The sequence below is a fragment of the Pipra filicauda genome, unplaced genomic scaffold, assembly GCF_003945595.2.
Source record: "Pipra filicauda isolate LSUMZ 115617 unplaced genomic scaffold, ASM394559v2 scaffold56_size3634133_pilon, whole genome shotgun sequence".
Lineage (NCBI taxonomy): Eukaryota > Metazoa > Chordata > Aves > Passeriformes > Pipridae > Pipra > Pipra filicauda.
Genome location: NW_024104720.1, coordinates 897,080 through 915,999, shown reverse-complemented (window position 1 = coordinate 915,999; position 18,920 = coordinate 897,080). Strand labels below are relative to the sequence as shown.

Sequence of the window (18,920 nt, the reverse complement as noted above, 5' to 3'; positions counted from 1 at the left end):
GGGTAATAGCTTTGTTTATGAAATCTACCCTTTTAGGTAAGAAGTTAGTGAACTGGAGGGCAACAGGAGGGGAGGAAAAGGTACTGCCTTGTGCGCCTCAAAACCCAATTATTTGGTCATTTAGCTTATGTTCACGTTTTCTAGTGACCTAGTGGTGCATTTCAGCAAACTTCAAGACAGCAGATGAGTTAGCCAATTTTACTTCTGCGTGCATTTTATGATAGATAAACACATATTTTCTCATGTTCCATGTACTTGTTGATGGGTGTATCATATAATCAGAAGAGGCTAAATTGGACTTCCAATTTGAAAAACTGTTTTTACCAACTCGTGTCAAGTTGCCCAAAGGTGCAAATTTTGGTACAAATTTCAGTCTGTGAAATTCCGTACATCTGTATAAAAAGAGAAGAAAGCTTGATCTTGAATTATCTGAAAATTAAGATCTTTATCGTGGTCACTAATTTCTGGAGACATCCCCCCTCTTTGTAGGGGAAGATAGGGCAGTAGTTCTCTGACTTGCAAGGCACGTGGCAATAAGAGTAAACAAGGTAGCTTTGATCAGTGGTCAAGCCTCACTGAACATTTTCCAGTAATCATTTTCTTCTCTTCCATATGTGGAAAAAAGAGGGGAGGATAGCAGCAGTCCACATCAGTTTTTGTGTACTTTTCTGCTTCACCTCTGCAGATCAGTGGGGATCCCTGATTTTAAGGAGCCTGTGAAAAGTGAACATTTAGAAGAAAGCACATTTCTCCTCTTCAATAGCGTTACTTCAGTAACATTGCTAAATTAATTCAGTCTTCCACATAATATCTAAGAATCCATAGGCTGAAAGAATAGTGAGAGCTGTGTTCATTCCTTTTTTTTGTTCTTGTTTTTTATTTCTCCAAAGTTCCTTTTCAAAAAAAACTTGCAAAAAGAAAGAATTGGAAATAATTTAATCCCACTGAAGAAAAAGAATTCCTGAAGTTTCCAGTTTTCATTGCTTTGACAAAAGAACACCCCAAAAAACCCAAAGCAAACCAAAACCCAACCCGAACAAAACAAACAAATAAACAAACAAAACCCCAGACCAACAAGAAAAATCCCACAAAAAAAACCAAACCAAAGAGATCACGCAAATCCCCAAACCCAAAATAACCGTCACTCAAGGAAATAAATTGCTGTCATCAAAATACTACACCTCATCTGAACAAGTTCATCTGTATCACATTTTGGATAATCATTTTCTCAGTGGTGCAGTTTGGATCTTGAAATTTAAAAGGCCCTTGGTTTTCTAGGAATGCAGTCAGCACAAAGAAAGGGTATTCACTACTATAGTACAGTCTTGCTGTGAGTTGAATCCTTTCTTTTGATCTCTTAAAAATTCCAAGAATGTCTAACAAGTACATAGTGATGGTACTAATAGTCTGAGGCGTGTATTTCAATTTGACGTTGTGTACTCTTGTCACTCCTGATGAACTTTACAAAGAGTGGGTTTTGAAGGAGATGAAGAGGACTGTTTTCACGCTTTCCAGATAATATTTCCATTTGTTGAAGCTATTGTGCTTGTGAGAAGTACATAATTAAATGGTGTTTTAAAATTAAATGTACAATTTGCAGTTAACCAAAAATTCTGGTTACAGCTGCACTATGGCTAGTGTCGCATTTGCTTGTTTCATTCTCACAATTGTCTCTAGAGAAGTAGGTAAGTTGTACTATCAGATATAAAATACTAGGTCAGGGATACCAGATACCAGATCTGATTTGGTAGGGCTGCTCTTGAGTTGCTTGACAGCTTCTACTTGTCACTGCAGGTCCTAGATTGTTCCCTCACCCTTTCAGAGGTGGCTTACCAGCTTGTTAGACACAACATGTGAAAGTTAGCCTGAGGCTCCACTAAGTGTGTCAGCATTTGCCCACAGATAAGTGAACCAGCTTACAGGTTGTTGAAGTTGTTTATTTAATTTGCTTCCCTGAAGGTTTTTGTGAAAGATGTGTATAAAACCAATGAGAAGGTACTTCTAAAGAGCCTTCGGGTAAAGGTGCAACTACAATAGTCTCAATGCAACAATAACAGTACTCAGCAGTCCTGGACATGGAGCATATTTGTACTGCCCTTCTAGACATCAGTGCATAGGCAGTATGAGGAAAACACATTAGCTGGATCACACCACTTGTTGGGAGCTGCTTTTTTACACAAGGGTTGACTCAGGGTCCTGAATGATGTGTTGAGGACTTTGTGACTTGTGCAAGAAGAGTTTGGTTGACCCTTTGAATAATGATGCATTCAGTTGTCCATAAAGCAGTGGCAGCTGTCTCAAATAATGTTTTCAGGATGAATACAATATGGGTTCTTACAGTTAACCAGTGCATTAGTAATTAATGCAGTTGAATTCTATTTTGTTTAGTCTTTTCCAACCTTCAAAAACTTTCAAAATTGAGTTTCTACAAAGTTTATTTTTGCAATTTTTCTACATAATGAAATATGAGTAGAGAGATAAGGCTTTCCAATTCTAAAAACTCAAACATTAGCCAAACTTCTAAAACATATTTTATTGCTTGAAATAATGGAAATCTTAAGCATTTTCTACTATGCCTGGACAGGCATCTAATCTTAACAGACTTCTGATTTCTAGGACAAGTAAGCAGGTAGTTCTTGTTCACTTCTTGAGATCCCTGAGGCTCATCTTGTGATGAGAAGTCTGTGTGACAGTTCTGCTTGTAGCCCTTATGGACAGGATGTCAAATGCCAGCTGCTGCTTCTCTGCTCTCTCTCACGCATGGCTGTATTCTGTAGCAGGTGTGGGTGTTGGAACAACATGTGCTGCTCTCTGGCTAATGAGTCTGAAGACCTGATTGTCCGTAAGTAGTACGCAAAGCTAATGACAGACAGTACTTAAAATTTAATAGTAGGAGTTCAAACTCAAGATGAACTAATGAAAGTGCAGACTGCATGGGAAAGGCCTTTTTGACCAAGATTTTTCTATGTCCTATCAAATGCAACCAAATTTACTGTACAACACTCTTCTATTGTAGAAGCTACCTGAAAAGAGGTCGTAGCAAGGAGAGCGTCAGTCTCTTCTCCTGGGCAAGTAGTGACAGGACAAGAGGACATTGTCCTAAACTGTGCCAGGAGAGGTTAGGTTGGACATTAGGAATAGTTTCTTCACAGAAAGAGTGATTAGATGCTGGAATGGGCTGCCCAGGGAGGTGGTGGGATCACCATCCCTAGAGGTGTTTAAGTAAAGACTGGACATGGCGGTGTTCAGTCATAGGTTGGAGTCAATGATCTCAGATGTCTTTTTCAATCTAATCGATTCTGTGATTCTTCCGACATATGTAGTGCTATTGCATTTTCTTAGCAAAGGCTTTCCATTCTCAGTATTACATTTTTTTTTCAGAAAGGAATTTTCTACCATTATGAAGTTAATAGAAGATAGAAAGCAGAGAATACACAAAATTAAATAGGAGCTGTTACTCTGAGGCTGTTAATCCTTATTGCATAGAGATAGTGTCTTGATTTTCTTTCTAGCAGGAAAGCTGATTAATATGAGTGTATGGGGTTTTTGTGACAAGGTTCTGATGACAGGGGATGCTACAGGGATGGCTTCTCCAAGGAGCTGCCAGAACCTTCCTCTACGACTGACGGAGAAAATGCCAGCTGGCTCCAGGATGGACCTGCCACTGACCAAGGCCCAGCCCATCAGCAATGGTAGTATTGTGTCTGTGATGACATACTTAAGAAGGGGAAAAAATGTTGTACAGAAGTTGTTGCGGCCAGATAAGGGAGGAGCGAGAATATGTGAGTCAAACAGCTCCGCAGACACCAAGCTCAGCAAAGAAGTCAGGGGGAATAGGTGGTCGAGGTGTTGGAGCAGAGATTCCCCTGCAGCCCGTGGTGAAGACCATGGTGAGGCAGCTGTGCCCCTGCAGCCCGTGGAGGACCTCACGCTGGAGCAGGTGGATGTCCAAGGGAGGATATGGAGAAAGGAGCAGGTTCAATGGCATGACACCACCGAGTACCTATGCTGGAGCAGTCTGTTCCTGAAGGACTGCACCAGTGAGAGGGATCCATGCTGGAACAGTTTGTGAAGAACTGTAGCCTTCTGTGTAGGGAAGGACTCATGTTGGAGAAGTTCATGGAGGACTGTCTCCTGTGGGAGAGACCCCACACTGGAGCAGGGGAAGGAGACCTCTTTTTGAGGAGGAAGCAGCAACAGAAACAACTTTGATGAACTGACCACAACCTGCATTCCCCATCTCCTTGCACTGCTGGGGGAGAGTGGATAGAGAACTGGGAATGAAGTTAAGCCTGGGAAGGAGGGAGGGGTGGGGGGAAGGTGTTGTTAATATTTGTTTTACTTCTCATTATCCTGTTCTGATTTGATTGGTAATAAATTCAATTAATATCCCCAAGTGGAGGCTGTTTTTTGCCCATGAGGGTAACTGGTGAGCGATCTCTTCCTGTCCTTGCCTCAGCCTACAAGCCTTTTGTTTTATTTTCTCTCCCCTGTGCAGCTGAGGAGGGGAGTGATAAAGTGGCTTTGGTGGACACCTGGCAGTCACGCAAGGTCAACTCACCACATAAGAGGTAGTAACAAATACTACTCTTTAGAGTCTAAATCATCCTGTGTACAATGCAGGTACTTCCCTAGGGAGGGAGATGGACAGGGTAACTTCCAATGCAACTTCTTAGTTTAACTCTTATGTTTGTAACAGTGACTGTGAAATAGCTACATTTCCTCTGGTTTTATTTATAGATCTCTATAAATACTTCCTGAAACCCAGTCTCTTAAGTATCACTTAATTCTGTCATGCAAGACTTAATTACACTGACAATAAATAGACATTAGAATATTTTTAGCTAAGCGTACTGCCATGATGTTTCCTGTGCATGAAGCATATAACAACTTCAGTGTCAGTATCTAAAGGCCCTCAAAGAGATCTGAAAACAGCTCCTCAAAAACTGCCACAACTGAGCTGGTTTCCTTAACTATGAAATATATTGTGATACATTATGACTGTATGTGTTAGTTTTGGTAAAGTACTTGGGAAAAGGCCATTATTTTTCTGTGGCTTCTCGTGAAAAGTGACAAAAGATTGTAACTACCAGTTTCTTGAGACTGCGCACTCCTTAAACTGATTGTCTGAAATCTCAGATAAGCGTTCCATGGCAGCGGCGTAAGAGCTCACATTAAACAGAGGCTGAGTACCATCGAAAGGACTGTTTCCTTTCTAAGACCTGATCAGTAAATCCTTAAGTAAACAGCATGTAACATATTACTCTTGTTCAAAGAGACTTGCAGGTAATCTTTTCAGTGGTTAGCTCCTGTCCAAATACCACAGATGTTGGTCACTGGGTAATACATGATCAGAATACAACAGATTAAATATTTGGGAGGTGCTAAGCTTTAAAGGAGGGCTTAGATAATGTTCTGGGACTTGAAGTGGTTTCCTTAACTGAAAAAAAAATGAAAGAAACACGGCAATAACAGTTCTGGTCTGGTTGCAGCTGGATGGGCTGCTGGGGAAAAGCAATTCCTGGTAATCTGAAATATCTTGAATACTGCAGTATTTTACTAGTTCAGTTTTTTATAGGTTCTTAGGGTTTCTTTGGAGAAAGATGATTGTTGGGGACAAAGTTCCTTGTTAGGTTTCTTGTGGGTCTTTGCTTTTCTCCATTTAACCTGTCTAATTTATCCTTGTTTTAAATGTTTAAAAGCCAGGAGCAAAAACGTTGTCTATTCTTTATTGTAGAACCCTAGATTATTTGCCTTTTAATGCTCATTGCTGTGTTTGTGTCCTGAGGCAAGTAGTATTGTGTGCCTCTTCCCAACAGCCCTTCAGTTTCACTGCCTAGGGATTTTTTTTTTTACCATGGTCTGAACTGCTAAATAATCTTTGTGCTGCTTATTAGCATCTCAGGTTCCTTCAGTTTGTCACTTAACATGCTAGTGAAATTCCTCTCCTTGCTCAGTTAAGATCTTGTTTGTTAGCTTTTTAACTGATTGATAATTACCTGCTTGATTAAGTCTTGAAAAGAATCTGAAACTGCTATTGCCTCTGCTTTTCCAAAACTTTATTTGAAATGGAGGACATAGCTAGAAATACACCTGTCACTCTTAACACTTCATGATAGAAAGAGTAAGATATTTCTCAGAATTACACATTCTCCTTGTTTGCATAGCAATGTTTTCTGCAGGTGGCAGGTTATGAGAAGCCCATCTGTGTCTGAACAGCTTTACTTGTGCCTTTGACGTTCTTAAGCATTTTACATTTGGTTTATGTCTAACTCATGTTTCTAGAACCAAGACCAGCCCTTTTTGCTTTAGCTGATCTATATTTTATATCTTTCTCTATCTCTTTCTTTCATCATGACCTACCTACTCCTATTTCAGGGCTGTTTGTTATTTTTTTATAGCACACATCCTATGTAAATCTAATATCAGTACAGGTTGCATTTGCTACATAATGTTGATGACATCTGAAAAAGGTGTTACTTGAAGCTGTTTGTTATGTTTCAAGCTTCTTGACAAACCTCTGTTTTAGTTTTTTCGCAATGGTTGTTTTTAACTGGCAATCCATAGTTTTTGACTTTTCTGAAAAAAAAAAAAGATAGTTACTATAGTGGCCCTAAGTTAGCCAGTCTGAGAAGAAATTATATTATCCATCTAAAAATTCATTATTCCAGGAGGTATTTGCAAAGCCTCTGCTGCTGTGTACAACTATAGGCATCCAAGCTGGGTTTAATTTGCATATACAAGCTACTCCAGTGAGTGTCTAAAGTAGGTCATAGAATCACAGAATAATTTGGGTTAAAAGGGACCTTTCAAGACTATCTAGTTCCACGCCCCCAGCCATGGGTGGGAATACCTTCCACTAGATTGCGTTGCTCAAAGCCTCATCAAAGCCCCAGGTTGTTCAAAGCACCTAGCCTTGAACTCTTACGATGGTGGGGTGTCCACAAGTCAGGGAATCTGTTTCAGTGCCTCACAACTTTTCTGGTAAAAAATTTCCTCTTCAAGTCCAATCTAAAACCACCCTCTTTTAATTTAAAACCATTGACCTTTCTACTGTCACTACAGGCCTTGGTAAAAAGTCTTTCTTCATCTTTATTCTAAGCCTCCTTTATATATTGAAAGGCCACTATAAGATCTCCCTGGACCCTTCTCCAGGCTGAATGACCCCAGCTTACTCAGCCTGTCTTCATAGGAGAGGTGTTCCATCCCCCTCATCATCTTCCTTGCCCTCCCCTGGACTTGCTTCAGCAGGTCCAGCTCCTTCTTATGTTGGGGGTCTCAGAGCTGGATGCAGCACTCCAGGTGAGGTCTCACCAGAGTGAAGGAGAGGGGGAGCATCACCTCCCTTGAGCTGCAGGCCACACATTTTTTGATGCAGCCCAGAATGCAGTTGGCTCTTGGGCTGCGAGCAGATGTTGTCAGCTCACATCCAGTTTTTCAAGCACCAGTACCCCAAGTCATTTTCTGCTGGGCTGTTCTCAATCCATTCATCTTCCAGCCTGCATTGATACTGGGGATTGTCCCGGGCCCAGTGCAGGACCATACATTTGGTCTTGCTGAACTTTGAGATTGACATGACACTGGTGAGGGAGCTGTCAAAACAGCTCCTGATTCTTGCTTAACCTATGGGAAGATGGGGGGAGGGGGGGGGAGGGGGGATGGGTTTGGGTTTTTTTCTGCAAAACTTATGATGCCCTCTGAAGAGAGTGCTAAAGAAAGGATAGAAATGTAAAAGGCACTCATGTTTTTGAAAGTGTTTTGTAGGATTTTAATAAAGCCTTTTAAGCTGTGACATCTTCATGATTTTTATTATTTGCATACCTCTACAGTAACATAGGAATTAAAATAAATGCCCTTGGTGATTTTTAAGAGACAGTGGTATTCCTTTCACTCTTCAGTGTGATTTGCATACGCATTTTTTTTCAGGGTCATGCAGAACATATTTAAACTTTTACTGGTGTGAAATGCTGTGGGAGGTAAACTTGCAACCAGTATGTAAACTTGCAGTTTGTCTTAGGCCAGTGTTATTTTATATACACTTATGAGAAGTCATTAACTGTATGAATGTAATATTAACCCAGTGTTGGGTTGCTGTTTGCTTAAAAAGCAGTTGAGGAAAGAAAGTTGTGACCTTCTATCAAATTGGTCTTCCTCAACGTTTGGACTAATGCTCTCAGTAGGCTTGCTGGCCGTGCCTAATCAAGAATCCACCAGCTGGGATTGTTAGATTTTTGGGTATTTGTTAATTTGGTATACCTGAAGCATCTACAATGCAAGAATTCAGGAGAGCTGCATAGTGCAGCTGGTTACACCATCAATTTCATATTGATCTGAATTCCCACTGAAGTGGTGGTAATTGTGTGTTTTGAGGAATGTCATTCCTCCTCTAAAATGAATCTGAATTATTTGCTCAGTAAATAATAGTAAAAGTAATAAGACTGTTTTCATCATAAGAAGATGTTTGCACTGGAAGGGCATCTGGGGTTCATAGGCTTTGGGGTTGAAGCTTGGTGACTTCTTACAGGGGAACTCTTACACAGGCAGATTTGTTGTATGAATTATAGTAAGTGGCCTTCCTTTAGACCTTGTGGCTTATGTACAAGTTGGAAAAATAGAGCATATATAAGAATATATAAGAAGGCAGTGGACAGACTAAGCATTTCTGTACTGATGTTTTGTACCAGGACAAAATGTCTTCCATTCTCATAGCAGTTCTTCCTTAGGACAGCACTGTTCTTCCCCCCCCCCCCCCCCTCCTTCAGTGTGCAAAGAACTCTATGAAGTATTGACATTTTCCATTGCAAAGAGTTTAATACTGGACACTTGGCTAAACGAACTCCTGGCATTCAAAACTAGCCTCAGAAAGGTATTGAAAACCACCATTTTTTTTCCCCCAGAAAGGCAACTCAGTAACATCTGAAGGGTAAGCGCTGGGCATTGATCACATCATGAAGCAGAACAGTTCCTACATTGCTTCCTACTATGTCCTTGGACCTCATGTGAGCATTACAGGTACAGCTTGTACGCTCTTGTCCAACCATAGGCTTGACTAGTAGGAGAATGTATGAGTGAATGATGGTTTATATTTTTTTGAGGAATGGCAAAGACACTTGTGATTAAGCTGATATAGCTGAGGTGTTCAGACAGTTAAGTAATTCATGTATTTCTGAGATTCTCTCAGCAGAGACATCCTTGAGCGCCTGGGAATGTGGCTTACAGTAGAGTTCTGTGGGCATTTTAAAATCACACTGCTGCTGAAAGGAGCACTTCTGCCCGTCTTTCTCCAGTCTATACCTTTTACCTTTTGCCACTAGAAGTATTTGTAGAGCTATGCACTGAACTGGACTGGAAACCTGATTATGGGAAAAACTAAATTAACAAGCATCACCTTCTCCACAACTCAGGTTTAACTCACATCAGATAAATTAATTGCAACCATGACAGTGGGAGGCAAAGACAGGCAGGACTATCCTTGTTGGGCCTTTATGGTGATTTAGGATGTTTGAAACTACAGCATTTAACTTCAGTCCTGCTTCTCATAAGAAAACAGTTGTCATACCAAAAACGTAAAGCTCACGTTTGTAATGTAGTTTATAGTTACTTATTTCTGAGTGGCAGGATTGCATACTGTTCTCACATTTACTTAATGCCTTGGTTGAGAATCTGTTTCTGCATTCATGCCTTTCTCCTCGGTGAGGGGAAAGGATCTCTTTGTTTGTTTCCTTAAGTTTGGTGTTTTGGACAAATCTTCAGTCTCCTGCAGCCAGTGAACAGCTGATCTCTGGTCTGTGTGATCCAAGAGGGAATGTATAGCATGATGTAGTGGACAGAAAAGCTAAGACAGGAGTTCAGAATAGGAATGTCCTTGCAAATTGTTTTACTGATAACTTGCATCTAAATGGCAACCTTTTTCTAAATTCTAGAAGCATGTGCAATTGAGTTTAAGTTACGAGTATACAGTGGATACTTTAATGGGGGAAGGGCTGTGTCTGTAGTGTGAAAGGCTGTTCAGATGCGAGGGAGCTTATTTTAATACTGCAAACGGGAGGGAAAAAAGTAAAAATTCTTCTGTTCATTTGAATTAAACTGAGATCACAGCAGATGAGCAACCTTTTTTTTTTATTCTCTGAGAAGTTAAATGATACCTTATGACTCAACACTAAATGTTATTACTGAAGTATGGTAAAAACCTATTACGGAGTTCAGTTCAAAACTTGCCTTTAATGCTGAAGTTAAAATGTTCTAATAAATAACTTCTTGTTTGCAGATAACTACTCTTATTAATCATAAGGATAAACCAAAGCGTTCAGACAAGACTCTGCAAGCAATTCAGCGAGTGGGCCAAGCAGTTAACCTGGCAGTTGGAAGATTTGTTACAGTGGGTGAAGCCATAGCCAACGAAAACCATGAATTGAAAGAGGAAATGAGTGTTGCTTGCATTGAGGCAAGGAGAGCAGGTATGTAGTTACTCATGAAATTGTACTTGTGCCATTTTTGGCACACTATTTTTAGTGTCAGGAATAACGTAAGAACTTTACTATTTGATTGCTTAACCATCTTCAGCTGGTTCATTCAAGGCCTGATCTGTTACCTGATTTTTTCACTTACTTAAATTACAGTCATCTTATGAACAGAGAATGGAATTGTATGTTGGCTCTGATTTTTATAGGATCATTTACCACAAGGAATTATCTGACTGCTCTTTGTTTTATGATGTTATTAAAGACAAAGAACAGAGTGTTGAGAATACAACTTTATTGCTACCAAGCTAAAACAGTGGAGTATCTAAAATTGGGTGTTATGCTATTGAGGTCACTGCATTCTAAATCTGAATGTCTGAATGAAGGTCAGTGTCAACCCATATTTCATCAGGATTCAGTAAGATGACTCACATCAGTCATCTGATGACTCCTCTCAGTAGAATGAAAATCATATTGTGTTTGCCTTTTTGCTGGATTCAAGTTTTGTTGCAAAGTTGCTGTGTGTGTGAATTGAATGTGAAGTATGGATAACTGAGTTGCCTGCTGTCACCCTCCTCCTCACAGAAGCCTCTGTCTAGGCAAATAGGGGATAACATAAGAGAATGTCAGTGTCATGCTAGAAACTACTATCCTAGATATTAAGTACTATTCCTTGCATGATATTTCAGTGGCTCTCAGTAAATGCATATCCTTAGATCTACAGTGCAGCCTTCAAGATGACTTCTAGTAGAATGTTCCTTTTGTTGTAAGTGGGGTGAGGTTTTGGTTTTTCTTTCAAATACCTTTGGATCATAGGAAATTCTGTTTGAAGCTTTCCCAGTTTGAGCAGGTGGATGTAGCTACAAGTGTGATAGACTTCCTGCTTGCTGTGGCTTCAGGGAGACAATCTTGAGCTTCTGGATGTGGAGGCAAATAAATGACCCTTCAATGCTAATGTCTCTGACTCCAGAAAGGAGCACTACTCTACTCCAAGACAGGAGTTACTGTCCTTAAAACCATTCTGTTAAGTTAAATAGTGGACTTGTGGGTGGGTGTTTGGTTTTTATCTTTTAAATAACCTCAGAATTCTGAAAAACCTGTCTTTTGCTGTCCTAACTGGTGTATTTCTTGCTGATTCACTGTACTGGCCTCAAACTTTGGGGATGCAGGTCATACTATTATTTGTGATTAAAAGAAAAAAAAAGCTTGGAAGTTAGGCATGGTACTGTAAGAAATCCTCTGAAAATCCCTGAACAATGAATCACAATGTCTAGAAACATGCTGGTGATGGATGATTGTTCTTGTGATTTGAAGGACTATTCTGGATAAACTTTAGACTGAAAATTCCTAGTCGCTCCAGTAAATTTGGCTGCGAACAGAAATGTCCTAATTTAAAAACATTCCAGTTGTTATGTGAAGCATGTGTTTTCTCTTCAGAGATCCAAGTAAAATGCTGACAAGCCAAAATTGCCAAAGTTCACATTCATAATCTCAGCTGCTAGAAGAGCAGTGAAGTCTGAATTTGTTTCTTGACTTGCCATTTATGCTGTGGCCAAGTGTTTTTTCTTCCTATCAGTGTATCCAGGAGGATCTCAGAATCTAAAAATAGTCTGCAGTATTTTACCTCAGCAAAAGGCTATAGTTTTTTACACGGTAAGTTTTATTTCCTGTTGTGCAGTAATGTGCCTCAGTCTAGGGGAGTGAAGATATGGATTGTTTACATTTCTCTCAAGCCTCACATTTACCTTGGCATGGGCCAGTTTTTCTCTGTGAGCTATGCATTTTAGAGCTAACTGAAGACTTAAATGGGAAATTCAATATAGCAAACACGTTTTCTTCTGTTTGGTTTTTTTTTTTTGATGGTTTTTTTTTGTGCCAGTATTATCTCTGTGGGCTGCTCAGTGTTTCCAAGCAAATAAAAAAAAATTTCCTGGACAATTATAGCCAAGAATATTGACATGTATAAAAGAGTCCTATGTTCTGGAGGCATAGGTAGCAGAAAGCCCTTGCTGTTTAGGGCAGAGTGTGTTGTAAGCTTTTCATTATTCTTTATAGCTGTTAAATTAGATTGTGCCTCGGAAATAAAAGGGACATTTTGTTAGGCATAGAAGATAGATTTCAACACTAAAGGATTTAGAACATTAAGCATCTCAGTTGCTAAGAAAAGTAGGGAGTCTTTAAATCAATTGCATATCCTGCAGAGGCTTTGAAGGATGACAGATGTTGTATCTGCCTGTTGTGAAGGGTATAATCAGTGATCTGAAGTGTTTCAGACTTGTTATGACTATTTCCTTGTAATAAACCTTGTAATTTGATTGACTCAAAATAGAATCATAAAACACTGCAGAGGGTCATGTAGCAGATTTTGCCTAACATTAGTCTTGCACTGTGTCAGTGTTAACAATGACAGTATAGCAGTGGAACGTAACTCAAAAGAAGCGCATTTTAGATGCCCATCTGTGATTTTTATCTTTTTTTTTTTTTTCCCTCTAAAACTAGGAAAGACTGTTAATTTAAAAGAGAAAGCACATGTCAGGAATAAGTTAGTGTCATAACATTTCCGGTATTCTCTGCCAGTTGACTACATTGCCCTAGAGGAAGACATGGAGTAAAATGAAAGCAATAAATAGCTCTCTATTTTTGCCTTGTCTTTTAGTACAGAGAGGACTAAATTAAGAAGACTGAAAAATGACAATTTAAGATGAATAAATTGAATCACGGAATAACTGAGGTTGTAAGGGACATTTTAGCTTCAAGAATGGAGATCTATCCTCCACAGTATCAGACACTGCCCCATTTTGGTATTGTTCACACGCTTGTTGAACATGCTAGCCCATCATCCTGGGAACAGTTTTGATGTCTCATATCAGTCCCAGAGAGGTACCATTGAAAATTGACTGCCCATTGGACTTTGTACCAGTTGTCACCATCCCTAAACCCAACAGTTAGGTTCATTCTCTACCCACCATTTTGTATCTTATGATGAAGTTATAAGGACATTATGGGAGATCATGTCAGAGGCCTTGCTGAAGTTGAGATGCACAGCATTCATAGCTTTCCTTTTTTAAAATTGGTGCCATCTCATCATAGAAGGCATTCGGATCAATAAGGGACTATTCACCCTTGCAGGTCTGTGCTGTCTCTTCCTGATTGCCTTTTTCTGCTTCATGTGGTAATGGCTTCCAGTATTATTTTAGTAATAATCCTGGAGGCTGATGTGAGGCTGACTAGCCCATAATTGCCTGAATTTTTCTTGTTACCCTTCTTGCATGTGGATGTGGCAGTTGTCTTTCTGTCATTGGAAATCTCTCACAATTGTCACAATCTTTCAGTCACAATAGGAGAATTACAGGGACAGTGAACTGCTTCTTTAACGTGCTCAGGTGTGTTTTATGGACTTGTTTATACCCAGATGTCTTCCCTAACTCAGTCTCTTTACCGTAACAGATTTTGCTCCTCATGGCTTACTCCCAAGGTTTAATTCATGTTCCTGTAGTTGCAATCTACAGGCAGAGGAGGAAGCCTTTGTTCTATTATCAGAAGTCTCGAATTTCTGGGGCTGTGTGGAGCTTTTGACAGGCAGATGTTGCAGGTCTTTCACGTTCTCTAAGTTTTTGTATGAGTAAATGCTTCACCTATGACTTGATTCATCTTCAAGAAGATGAATCCCACAGCATAAGAAACAGGATAATAATGTTGTGCATCCTTTCTTGGTTACCAAAAGAACTTTGCGTCTATTTTAATTGTTCTCTGTATGTTTCTACACCATTTTGTGTTGTCTCATATATTTTGAGGTCAAAGGAAGAGATTGGGATTAATTAGCTGACAAAGGTGAGAAAGCAGACATTGGCATGAACCAAAATGAATTGGACTGTGGAGAAGGCAATGGCCAGTGTGTTTTGCTGTTAAATGGTCTCATTACCTGACTGGAGATTCATCCTACAGATTCACTGTTAGTGCATCTGGTTGCCCTTGCTGTTAGAATAGTAGCTCTACTTTTATGATTCTTCTTGCTTATTTTTAGGCCCTTCAGCTGGGGAACTCACCATCTCAGACTGTACTCTGTTTATCATATTTGCATGCTTACACTAGAGTGACCCTCTGATTATTCGGAGCATGCCTTTTATGACCTGGCCTGGTCCTGGCAAAAGTCCTGGAAGTTCCTTGCCATAATGGAATACCTATTTAGGCAACTTAAGAAGCCAAAGGATTACAATTACCAGAGGAGAGAAATCTATACATGAACGCTAATGCAGTCTGAAGCCCTATGGTTTGAAGGACTGTCAGGTCTTGTCATGTAGTGTTTGTGTGTGATATTTGTGGAGTACCAGAATAATGAAAACCCTCCGGTTTTTCATATGGGAGCAGTGGCTTTATCAGGCTTTTGGAGTATTTTGTCTGCTTAGGTGAATTACCTGAGGTTTTAAAGATGAGTCTTAGGGAACTTGATCAAATCTTCTAGATTTTATATTCAAGGATGATCTATAGGTCAGTTGTAGGTTGATCATCTTGTCTTACATGCTAACTAAAAGCATGTCTCAGAGCTTGCCTGAGTTCAGTCTCCCAGCAGTCTTTCTGTGATAATGGAATAGGAAACTGCCCTGTCTTTTCTCTATTGCACTATTATCTAGTGTACTCCAGAAGATTTAATTGGATAGGATCTGTGATTTTCCTCAAATAAGCGGATCCACTGGCTGCACTGGATGCAGAATTTTTGACTGCATAAGAAATAAAAGTGGTCAGTTAAGCCTATTTAACTACTATCTATTTAACTAAATGCAAATTGAAAAAGAAGATAATGATGAACTGAAAATCAGTGCTTTATTGCCTTTTTTTTGTCTCCTCTGTCTGTCAGCATACTGTTAAGTGTCTCCCCTTAGAATAAAAAGTGCAGTAGTCTCACTATAATGCTTCAGTCTTATAAAGTTACTGGAATCTCTTTTATTATTCGTGCCTGAAGACTTCTAAAGGAATAGGAAATCTATAAATTACAGGAATGCTAACTGTAATTTGGAAAGTGGAGAGGAATTTGTAGTTCTTCCTTGCTGCATCCCACTGTTTCAGTGGGTTGATGCTGCAAGTGTGGACACTGATTTGACTTTTGCTGCTAAAAACATATCTCTCATTAATGTTTTCTTCCTCCACACTACTCAACTCCACCCCTCACTCAAATATCTGTAGACTGTAAGAAAATTGGTGTATGTTACAGATGGAAGAATAAGGTAGTACTGAGTAGTAGTCTAAATTTAAATATGGAGAGGGTGCCACCAACAGTCAATAAAAGGAAGTGAAGTGAAATAAAAAAGAGTTGTGGGTAGCTCTGAAGTTGTTTCATCCCTCAAAGGTAAAAGTTAAGAATGCTTAATGGCCCAGTATCTGTTTTCTGAGTATGAAAAGTTAACTTACTTTTTTTTCTTCTAGGTGAAACAATTGCACAGCTTACAGATGTGGCAAGCTTGGATCATCCAGAATCTGATAGCCACATAACAATCTTTACAGACAAAACGGGTGTGGTAAAAGCTGCAAGATTGTTACTTTCTTCTGTCACAAAGGTGCTGGTGTTAGCAGACAGAATTGTTATAAAGCAAATTATAACTTCCAGAAACAAGGTATTTGTAGCTCCTTTCCTATTTTGTTTAACTGATACCTGCAGTCAGTGCAAAAGAGTGGTGGTAAATGAAGTGGTATTTTCATTATATCTCTAGGGGAAGTCTAAAATAAAAAGGTAAAAATTAATGTCTTGCACATGTTTATCCACAAGGTATCTGAAAGGAGGTCGCTGTAAGTCAGTAGTATTAAAATAACAATTTTCAATGACTCTGCATTTTATGTGACCCATATTTATTGCTCTATTGACTTAGTATGCTGTAGAAGATGCTGTATTACTGCTTATATAACTTCAGCTTTACTTCTACATAAAAGTGTGTGTCTGTAAAATGGTCAATAAAAGCTTCTCCTTGCTAATGACAGGATGTTTGTACTGTCAGGATCAAGACAAAGAGAGCATTATGGATGTGTCTAAGCAAAAAGCTGTGAGGAATGCATATGAAATTCTGTGCTAGAGATGTGAGGCTTACAGATTAAAAGGTTTTTACGCAGTTTAACTTAGGTCTTGAAACTTAGCATGAATCTACTTAGTTGGTTTAAATAATGTATGAAGGCCCATTTAACCTCAAATATAATCCATTTCGTGCAGTGCAGACTTCACTGTCTTGCCTGTAGGATATTCTTCCATTTCTTTTTCTCCACAATGTGCTAAAACAAAAATAGAAAACGCTCATGTTTGAAAAATGAGAACCTCATAAGGCCTGGGGTTTTCCATTAATTTGGAATTCATAATCCAGAGCAGTGCCCCTCTTTCCTCTTTTGACTCCTCATGATGTCGCTATACTTCTGTCCCAATTTGCTTTGCAGATGTGCTGGACTCTATTTTGCAGCTCCTAGGTCCAAGACACTTAGTTGAGTCCAGGATTCAAAACCAACAAAAATAACCTGCTCCTGATTTGCTGTCTTTGTGCTGTTTTCATCTCCCAGTGGTTGGTTAAGGTGGCGGCATTTTCATCAGTATCAGTTTGATGAAGTTACTTGCAGCTTTGGTCTTTTCTTGCCCTGGAGACCAGAATGGTGTATTTAATACCTTTTGCTGCTTTTCTGCTGTTGTCTACAGCCTACAATGCAATAATCCTAATTAATATACCTTTCCAAAAGTGGCTGGTGGTAACACAGATTTAGGCTACAGAGCAACTGTGCAAGTGTATGTATCATGAAAGGATAAGGAAGAATATATCATTTCAGCAGCAAGCATGGTTTCTGATAATTTTAAATATATATGAAAATATTGTCGTATGTACACTGAAATGAATATAGTAAGTATAGGTGCAGCATTTAATTTTGAAGGTATTTCAAGCAAAGTCTCATAGTCCAGAGTAAGCATATCTGACTCTGACTGCCATAGTCGTAGAATCATAAACTATCCTGAATTGGAAGGGACTCACAAGGATCATGCATAAGGATCATGGAAGCCCAACTCCTGACCCTGCACAGGACAACCCCAAGAACCACACCATGTGCCTGCGTGCTTTGTCAAAACACTTCTTGAACTCAAGAGAGCCTTGGTGTTGTGACCACTTCCTTGGGGAGCCTGTCCCAGTGCCCAGCCACCCTCTGGATGAAAAACCTTTTCCTAATATCCAACCTAAAGCTCCCCTGACCATAGCTTGATGTCGTTCTCTTGGGTCCTGTCATTGGTCACCAGACAGAATAGATCAGTGCCTGCTCTTCCACTTTCCCTCAAGAGGAAGCTGTAGACTGCAGTGAGGTTTCCCCTCAATCTCCTCTTCTCCAGGCAGAACAGACCAAGTGACCTGAGTCTCTCTTCATATGGCTTCCACTCAAGGCCTTTCACCCTCTTCGGTGCCTTCCTTTGGACACTCTTTAAGAGCTTAATATCTTTTTTGTTTTGTCATTCCCAAAACTGCACACAATATTCAAAGTGAAGCCACACCAGTGCAGAGCAGAGTGGGACAGTCACCCTCCTCAACCAGCTGGTGATGCTTTGCCTGATGCCCTCAGGACACAGCTAGTGTTTGTGAGCTTTTGAGTTTTAGTGCATTCTCATTTTCTATGCATAGTGCACATGTATTTGAGAAAGTTGGCTTCTTTTTATGGTACCAGTAGAGCAATTCACATCTCTATTTAATTAAACAATTGATGGTGTCTTTTAGAGGCCTGATATTTATATATGCCCTGATTTTTATAGAGTACATTCCTGAAAATTGTGTCAGACACTATGATGGATAGCAAAGCAGTTCTTCCTGTAAGAAATTTTGTGGTAGAGGGGTGGTATGGGCAGAGACTTAAGAAGTGAACACAAATACTCAGAGACAGTGTAGTATAATATGGCATAAAGGATGGAAAGATAGGATCATCAGTACTGCCAACAGGAACAGACTCTGGCTTCTTGAAGTGGGTCACTGTTACAGAAGATCTCAACTCCATTTTTATCTTAGAGACTGAATACCCAATGTTAAACTTTTATTGCCTTTTTTTTTTTCTGCAGCACTTTCTGAACACCTTTTATTTTTATTGTCATCATCATCTTCCTCATATAAATCAAGAGTCAACCAAGGGCAAAGGATAGAAAAACAGCTTAGTGGTTGGACATCCAACTACACAGAATGATGAAGTGATTGAGATCTTCTGGAGTGATGATCAGCTCCAGAACCCAACTTCTGTTTGATGATCCCAATGATCTTGTTCCTGCTTCTGCATCCTCTGCACCATATATACTGTCCTTGTGTTCTTAGGTTGTGTGCATTTGTTCTGTCCCTGCCTACATCTTTCCGCCTTATAAAATTAGTTTCATTGTCCATCAGACTTAGTCATTACATCAGTGAGCTTAAGGTCTTGCTCCACTTGCTGTCACCAGTCAGGTTAGGAGTGCCAGAACAATGAGCAGAG

General features: G+C 39.7%; 1 protein-coding gene across 1 annotated transcript in view; it reads left to right on the top strand.

Annotated features, from left to right (window-relative positions):
- The window catches only part of CTNNAL1 (catenin alpha like 1), a 59,511-nt gene that overhangs the window by 10,847 nt on the left and 29,744 nt on the right, over positions 1–18,920 (top strand). Inside the window, exons 2-3 of the mRNA XM_027740755.2 lie at positions 10,268–10,457; positions 15,882–16,069. Coding sequence (XP_027596556.1) covers positions 10,268–10,457; positions 15,882–16,069 — 378 coding nt within the window. The remainder of the gene's footprint in view (positions 1–10,267; positions 10,458–15,881; positions 16,070–18,920) is intronic.